At 38.3% G+C, this 9,129-nt stretch overlaps 1 protein-coding gene across 1 annotated transcript; it reads left to right on the top strand.

Annotated features, from left to right (window-relative positions):
- Positions 1–9,127, top strand: LOC134556090 (cytochrome P450 2J6-like). The gene is made up of 9 exons (XM_063408308.1): positions 1–171; positions 1,727–1,889; positions 2,231–2,380; positions 3,308–3,468; positions 5,683–5,859; positions 6,036–6,177; positions 7,512–7,699; positions 7,922–8,063; positions 8,573–9,127. Exons 1-9 carry the CDS (start codon positions 1–3, stop codon positions 8,749–8,751), a joined length of 1,473 nt encoding a protein of 490 aa, XP_063264378.1. The 3' UTR covers positions 8,752–9,127.
- The last annotated feature ends 2 nt before the right edge of the window (positions 9,128–9,129 follow it).

Genomic DNA, 9,129 nt, shown 5'->3' with positions numbered 1-9,129 from the left:
ATGTTAACAGTGAGTGAGGTGCTGGTATTTTTTGTGGTGTCTCTGCTGCTGATAGAGTTTCTGAAACTGCAATGGATGCGAAGACAATTTCCTCCTGGACCAATTCCATATCCCTTCTTTGGAAATCTGCTGCAGATGAACTTCAAAATTCATCATGACCATCTTAAAAAAGTATGTATTTTCTGGCAATTTATTAATGGACTCATAAGCTGATTGAAAAGCAAGTGTATTTAACATAGTCTTATTTTGAATGCCAGGGAGGGATTTGTTCTAAATTGCATAAATGTGGAAATAGGTGGAGATAATTAAAACATCTGTTTCTTTGTGTGAAAATTTGCACTTGCAATGGAAGATCTATTTAATACCTTATGTGCACATGAACAAAATCATAATGATGATAATAGTCATGTTTTACACATAGGAAAAAATGTATTTTAAAGTAGACTTACTAATTCTGTGCAGTCTTTTGGATGTCTCTGTTTTGACTGTGGTTGCATTGGCATTTTCTAAATATCCCATGAAATAGCTACTGAGGACATGTGTGTTTCCAGTATAGAAAGGATGATTTTTTAAATATACTTATTCAATGGATTTTCTCAATGATCTTAGAATTGAATGTTTTCTGACATACCATTTGGTCAGATTTTCACAGGAGATTTCAGTCTACTTAGCAAGACTGAGCTTTTGAACAGCTAAAATAATTCATAGTATGCTCAAACCCTCTTCTAAGTCCAGTTGTAATGTGCAGCACTTCTTAAGTTTGTATCCTCTTGTTTTATACTTCTTCTACATCTATATTAAATGTTTAACATTTAAATATATAAGTAACAGCACCTCACTCTCCCTCTTGGTTCTCAACCTTCCCTTTCTCTGGTTTTTCCATGTCCTGCCAGTTCTGTCCTCCTGAGCTGCATATTTCAAGGCAAAGTGGTATTATTCCCTAACATAAAAGAGTAGCTAGTGCCTGTCTGCTGTGTTTTCTTCTATTTCTGACACTCCAGACATGAAGAGTTGCACTGGTCATCCCAAGGTTTCAAAAGCCATGAACTGGTCCTTTCAAAAATGAAATTAAACACAAATGTACAAGCACATACATTTTTGCTCACTGTGCATAAGTATTCCCTCTTTTCTCACAGGCAGCAAAATTTCGTAATCCTCTAGTCCTGCATTTCTTGGGCTGTCTTGGCAACACTCCACTCTTTCCAGGCTGTTTTGCTACTTGTCTAATTCCTGATTCAGCAGGCAGGGGAGGGAGGTCTGCCCGCTGCCAGGGGTGCCTGTGTGCACCCAGCTGCAGGCAAGGCTGCCACAGCTGAGCTAGAAAGGAAAGGGTGACCCCTGCAGCTCTCAGCTCCTTGACTGCTTTTGCTACACTTGACACAAAGGCAAATCTTTAGATGATTCACATCAAATCCATGAGCTTCTGCTGTCTTGTAGCAAGTGAGGATGAAAGAGTTCACCTACAATGAGTTTGAATAATAAGACACAATAAATGACATCACAGACTTTGCAATATTGGTTGACATTTTAGAAACATCATGATCTTTAATAAATGAGACTTTAGATAGAAACCTGACTTCAAACTATGTTCTGTGTAAGAATGTACCTGCTGCTCTGTTCTTAAAGCCACCCTTAGAGCATCTGCCCAGGGTGAAGATCTGGTTTATCTTGTTTGATTTAAAAGCACCAGCTCTCACTGTTATTCTGATTCTGCTTTGTTCTACAGATGGCCAACATTCATGGTAATATCTTCACTTTGTGGCTTTCAAACACTCCTGCAGTTGTCCTGCAAGGGTTTCAGGCAGTGAAGGAAGGGCTGACTGCCCGTGCTGAAGATGTTGCTGGAAGGCCCATGAGTGGAATCTTTCACCTTCTGACACATGGAAATGGTGATCACTGTTCTCAGAAATTATTTTAATGTGTTCTATCCCTAGTTTTGGCTTTTGATTTAGAGCCTCAAAGTCCTTAATTTACATCTGGAAAAAAGTTTTTGTTTTCACGAGTTTTTTAAAACAGTTCTATATTCTGTCAGAACAATAATGACAGCATGGAGTTAAGGTAAGAGCTTCTATACAGAAGATAAATGGCTAAAATACAATAAGAAGAAAAAGAGGAATGTTGCCAGACTGCTGTCAAAAATTTAAGAAATCAGAAGAGAAGAGAAGCTTCTTGGCTGTATCAATCCATTAACTTATAAGGTTCTGACAGCATTAATTCATTATGATCCCAGGTGTTATGTTCTCTAATGGTCATCTCTGGAAGCAGCAGAGGCGTTTTGGAATTGCAACAATGAGGAAAATGGGACTAGGGAAAAAAGACCAGGATTATCTACTGCAGGAGGAGGCTGCTCACTTGGTGGAATACTTACAGAAAACAAATGGTATGTGAGGGTGGGCAGGGCAGTCTGTGCACGGGGAGACTTTGCTAGAGAATGGGGCACTGGTAGCTTTTGAAATTTGACTATAAAAATGGATTCAAAGTGTATGTGCAGAAGTCTGTATATACTATGTACATGAGATATTTACTTGCAGAAGTGTGAAACCCCACAGCAAGATCAGAGAATTAGAGATTCCTGTCTTGTTATATATATATGTCTAGTTATATATTTATAATATACCAGTATATGTATACTGGTCCCTATCAGTGTTATTACTTCTGAGTAATTTCTGTGTTACTTATGGTAACAGCATCAGGGTAACAGCAAACAGTAACAAAATCACTGTCACAGTGCCTCCTATTCCTGTATAGAAAAGAAAAAGCATAAAGTATGCAAAGCTTTGACCAAGGATGCACAGCCCTTTGCTCTGCTCAAGTGCAGCAGAAAAATCTCAGCTCATGCAGCTTGTGGTGAGCTCCTCACTAGGAGAGGGAGTTTGTTCAGGTTGTGCTACTGAAAAATGGGGTGAATCCATGGGTTCATTTAAATATTCTAATGTAAAATGATATGAGCAAAGAACAGAAGGTAGTTCTCAACTCATCTGTGCTTTTAATGTCTCAGCTGTTTTGTACCCTGGTTATTGCCAAATGTGACAGCTCCTGATGCCAAGGTTTGATGATATCTGGGTAATTTTGTAATTAATACTACTAATTCCATTCCCACCAGTAGTTTTTCCTTTTTTTAACCAAGAGTGCTTTTTAGATGTCTGAAGTTACTTTTTAATCAGGCCTTTTACTAATAAATTACAATTTTCCATCCAGTGATCTAATTAATATCAGAAATGTTTATGAAATATTATCAGCTCTCCTGTCAGTGAGAAAAGCAGGAACAAAAAGTGTTAATGGTGAATGTAGTCCCTTGTGTTTACAGGAAAACCTCTGGACCCCACCATGCCCGTTGTTCATACGGTCTCAAATGTGATCTGTTCTATGATTTTTGGACGTCGTTTCTCCAGGGATGATGAGAATTTTCACCACCTGATTGAATCCTTTGACACCATAGCAGCATTTTTGAACAGCAGCTCCTTTTTTGTGAGGAAAATCAGTTTTGTTTGTTTGCTTGCTCTCTACGGATAGTGTAAAAGGCAACTTGCTTGTTACTTTTGTAACAAAAATAAATACTAGATCACCTGGAATTTCTGGCGAGCACATCACAACGGTGCTTCCAGATGCCTAGTTCAAAACTTGTTTCAATTGCTTATGCTTCATCATAGCACAAAAACTTCCTGTGTCTGGGGGACAGGGTGAAAATGCAAAGATTTTTTACATGTCTGAGAGACGTACAAAAGACTTTCTTGCAAAAGTGCTACCTGTACAACTCCAGTGTTTGAAACTATATCTGAAATCAGTAGTAAAATATGGGTTAAATTGTCTGAAAAGCTCTGAAATAGGCTTATCTTAATTTCTGTCTGGCAAACTGGCTTTCTCCATTCTATCATATGACATGGCTGTCAACAAATGTAAAGAGTAAATGGTTTTTACTGCTTTCTTCACCACTGCCAGCCAACTTCATAGAGACTTGCTCTAGCAACTTTGTGCAAAGGTAACATGGCATGAAATTGCTTTATAGCAGCTTTTCCCTACAGTTCTTGGCAGCAACATCTGTACCACATCTGCACATCCTTACAAGAATACAGTGACACGCTGGAAGTCACCCTCCTTTAGCTGCTTTATCTGCCTCCATTCCAGGCACCAAATCCTCACTTCACATCTGGTCCACTGGAGAGAAAAATTCCCCCTTCTGTTTGTGCATCTGTGACTGCAGCTGCCAAAGCAGCAGGACAGGTGTCCTCAGGCTGGGGCTGTTTTATTATGAATCATTTATGAAAGAGAACCACAGTACTGTGTGTAGTCAAAAAGTGAATGTACCCATGCATGAGGCAGCTGCTTCTGCAGGACTTGTTGGAACTCATTCCATTCCGTGTCCTGTATGATTTCCACCATGTCTGACTAACTGCTGTAAGCAAGGTCCTGGAGGATTTGAGGACTAATTTGATACTTCTGGTAGCTAAGCTAAAATAAAATTACTTATTAGTATCTCCCCCAGAAGATGCTGGTGAAATGATTCCTAAGCCACCCTTCTCATGAGGGTAGACACCGGTTCAGCTATTTTCAAACTGCTCTCAGTAGGTGTTTACGTAAGCTGTTTTTAAAACACCCTTATAATGTGTCCAGAGCCAACAAAAACATTCTAGTCCAATATTTCATTGTATCCCACTCTCCACAGTGGTTCCACAGCAATGCACAATCCCTTAGTGACTGACTGTACTCACCTGCTTTCCTGGGAAGTGGACAGTAGGAAAATCATGCAGTGGGGTAAAGAAGAAATAGAGCTGGGAATCTGAATGGGCTTGTGGGGAGATAAATCTTTGTAATGCAGCTGCAATTCCAGTAGGTGAGCCCAGAAGTTATGGCCTAATGGATAATTTAAGCTGCAGCAGTTTGTAACTGGAAGGACATGATGCAGTCTGTAAAAGGGAGAAAAAAGGTGAAATGAAGTAGAATAGAGGGGATGTAAGAAGAGTTTTACTTCTTTTCTGCTGATATATGGCTTTATGAGAGCATAAGGACAAGAAGGTGAATATGTCTAGAATGATGAATAAATGGGAGGGAATACACACAGCTCTGTATTTCTGTGTCATTGAATTGTTTTGCACATCACACAGAGATGATCTGTTTGCTTACTTTCTATGAAAAGGCAAATGAGAGTAAAATCACCATGCAGTCACTATCCTACTATAAGAAAATAAACCTGGGTTTGGATAGTTCTATTTTCACTTAACAGATGTGTCAAGAAAGTCAGCCTGGATCTGGTTTTTTTTGGTGATGAAATAGAAATTATCTATGTGTTGGATAAAGTGAGACTAGGGACAGGTTTCATGGGAGATTCTTGGTGCAGCTGAGCAAAGTTCAGCCTAGCAAAGAATTGGGGTAGAGAGGAATATCATTTATTCTTTGTATGTCACATTTATATTTATATAATCTTGGAATACATATATAAAACTTTATAGTATAAAACTGAGAGAAATTTTGATTTTGCTCCAGGGAAAAATAGAATTAAGAAAGGCTTCAATCTTTAATGAATCATGGGATAGGCATTATCCCTTCAATTTAATGCTGATTCAGTCATCAGTCTTTCACTTGCTTTTTCCACTACCCAGGAGCCTGTATTAGCATTAAAATTTAGACTGCTAAATGCCACGTATTTATATGTAATATCACATAACAAAAATATCTCTTTTACAGATATATGAGTTGTCTCCCTGGTTTGCTGGTCATTTTCTGCCATCAGTTAAAAAGGTTAAGTCCTGTTTAGATTTTTTGAATGCTCTGTTAACAAAGGAACTTGAAAGTCACAAAGGAAAAGGAAAACTTGATGAAAATCGAGATTTTATTGATTACTATTTGGATGAGATAGATAAAGTGAGTACCTCTGAACTGCTCTCTCACTGCAATAATAACAAGGGATTTTAAGTGTTTCTTTGATTATAATGATGTCAAATATAAATTTAGAAGTGTGTGATTTCTTCACCCTTCATAAAGGGTGGTTTACTTATTCTTTTGAGTGCCATAACTTTCTTTTCAATTCATATCTGCAGACTAGAGGAGATGCTGGTGCTACTTATGATGAAGTAAACTTGATCCAGACTGTTTTCGACCTCTTTATTGCGGGCACAGAAACTACAGTCACCACTTTACTGTGGGCATTGCTCTATATGGTGATTTATCCTGACATTCAAGGTAAGCACATCCAAAGAGGTCTGCACCTCTAGCAATGATCCAAGTTCAAATAGTGCTTGTGCCTGTTCAAAGAAAAGTAGAGCAACTTAATTATTAAAGTATGAATCAGGTGAACTGCATTCATTTCTTACTGTCTCCTTTCTAACATACAGGCAAATCATTACAGTCTGGGTTTTTTTAACAGATCTAAACAGAATGCAGGGTGTGATTAATTTAATCAGCTGGAGGAATTTAGTCTCAGATGAGATAAATTACACCATTGCCCCTTCACAGACAGTAATGCCTAGACTTCCACTAAGAGTCTTTGGGTCATCCTTTTAAATCCCTGACTCCTACTCTTTGATCTGCTCTTGGCCTCTCGCAGCAGAAATAACTTAAATATAGTGTGAGGTTGCTAATATTGGGGTGAGCAGCTTGAAAATGTGTGCTTTTAATAATGATATTCACAAAAGAAAGACACAGCTTGGCAGAGTAAAATGACTGAAAAAAAAAGCCAGAGCATATGGGCTAGAAAGGATTAGAAGGTACAAAATTCACCTTAAAGGCCTCATATTTTAGAGTAGCAGGCACAGCAGGAGCCTGGCAAGTAGAAAATGTGGAAGTGTTAAGGAGAAAGGATTTCCCATTTTTGTTACCTTCAAAAGACTTAAAACCTGAGACTGGGTTGCACATACTGAATTTTCACATGATTTTTCATCTTCTAAGGATATATTGACATATTCTTAAGTTTTGTGGGGGTAATTCTAATTGCAGTGACAGAGTCTGTATTATTAATTTAAAAAATAATCAGGAATTACCATTTCAGCTCGGATTGTAAGTAAAAAAAAAAAAGAAGTCCTTGGGAAAAATTAATTTTCCTAAGTGCTTCCCAAGGCAAGTAATTACAGAATAGCAGTTAGGATATTTGTAGATGACAAGCAAAATCTATGTGCTTCTTAATGAAGAAGAATCCTTGAACAATCAATTACTAAACTGTTCCCCTAACACATGATTAATAATTTTTCTTGTTGACTCTCTGCCTGTAGAAATAAATATTAATAAAAGTCTTTTTATAAATTACCTTAGAGCAGCAAGTGTAACAGCAACCCACATATTATTATAGAATGACCTCATCTGCTATAGTTATTTTAAAAGTATATATGCAACCTATAAACAACCTCAACGTCAAATTTTTTCAGGTCATCTGTATGGGAATTTGAAGGCACTGATTTTTATAAAGTATCTTTTTCATCTGGATGGATGCCATTCTGAACGTAAAAAGCAACAGGAAAAATTCTGTCTATAGAGTTTCTAGATTGTTTGCTGTGTATTTAAAGCTGGATATTCCTCTTTAGAGAAAGTCCAGAAGGAGCTGGATGCTGTTGTGGGCTGTTCCCACGTGTTTTGCTATGAGGACAGGAAAAGGCTGCCCTACACAAATGCTGTGATTCACGAGATACAGAGATACAGTAACATACTCTTAATTGCCCTGCCCAGACTGAGCGTGAAGGACACGGAGCTGCTGGGGTACCACATCCCAAAGGTACAATGCGCTGCATGTTTGAATGAATTTGATCTTTGGTCCATTAGATGGTTTTAGAAAGGATTTTGAGGTTTTTCCTGATTGAGGACATCAACTCTTGTTCTAGCAGTGCCTCTAAAGTTTGACTGTCTCTGTGGATGGCATTTCACCAGGCTTTGTCCTAGATATAAATAGATTCTGCAGCCATAGGTTTTGTTGAAGCCACTCCTATTTTTTTTTCAGAACACCATAGTTTTAGCAAATATTGACTCTGTCCTGGCTGATCCTGGAAAATGGGAGACTCCTGATCAGTTCAACCCAGGCCACTTCCTGGATAAAGAAGGAAACTTTGTAAACAGAGAAGCATTTCTACCATTTGCTATAGGTAAGTGCACTGAACAGGGCCTTATTTACTCCTTGTGGTAACAACTTCAGATCCATTCCTTCCACAAAATAACTGGGAAGGCACCCACAAATGGGCATATGCAAGCTGTTTTAAAGATCTCCAAGAAGAGAGAAGTCCAGTTGTATGTAGAAAAGATTGGAAGAGAAGGAATGACACATAGAAAAGTCTTTCTTGGAAGACAGGTCCAGTTTCTCTCTGAGAAAGGATCCAACTATCAAAGCAGCAGCAGAAAAATGCATGGTGCTGACAAGACTGTAAATGTGAACTGTGCCACCCTGGTGACAATTTCTGTAATGTCTTACTGATAAATGTAGACTGAAACTTTTTGTGGAAATACAAGCAGCCTTTCAGTTATGAATCATTAAATGACACAGTTATGAGAAAAGGATAAAATCTGCAGAAAACAAACAAGGAAAATCCCAGGCAGTTTAGAAAGGGAGGTGTGATAGAAATCCTTTGCCTGAATTGCTTTTTCTGTTTCTTCACAGGACACCGTGTGTGTATGGGGGAGCTGTTGGCAAGGATGGAGCTCTTTATTGTCTTTTCCACCTTGCTCCAAGCATTCACATTCACCCTGCCAGAAGGAGTGAAGGAAGTCAACACCAAGTTTGTTTTTGGGAGCACGATGAAGCCCCATCCCTACCAGCTCTGTGCCATTCCTCGATAGGAAATGGCAGATTCAGGGAAGAGTTACTCTGTAAAACTGCTCCTGTATGTGAACTCCTTTCTGCATGTCCTAAGATTTTTGCTTTCCTCTTTGTTTGGTTAATCACTGCCCTGAAAGATTCTTGACAGTTGCATCCTGAGCATTATAACTATAAAGGATTCATATTTTGTTCTTTTTTTTTTCTGTTTGGAAAACTTTGATACATTTTTCCTGATGTGTAACAAATAAAGACATTAAGGGAAGAATTAGAATTGGGATTTATTACCAACTGGAAAAAGGCTTTACAGAGAATGATCTTAAAGTGTGCTCTATAAATTGGAAGTCTCATGAACAAAGATTCTTTCTCATAAGCCATAGTTGCATTTTGGAGATAGGCTC

The sequence above is a fragment of the Prinia subflava genome, chromosome 11 (assembly GCF_021018805.1).
Source record: "Prinia subflava isolate CZ2003 ecotype Zambia chromosome 11, Cam_Psub_1.2, whole genome shotgun sequence".
Taxonomy (NCBI): Eukaryota; Metazoa; Chordata; class Aves; order Passeriformes; family Cisticolidae; genus Prinia; species Prinia subflava.
Note: the sequence above shows the minus strand (reverse complement) of the source record. Positions and strands in the feature narration are given on the sequence as shown.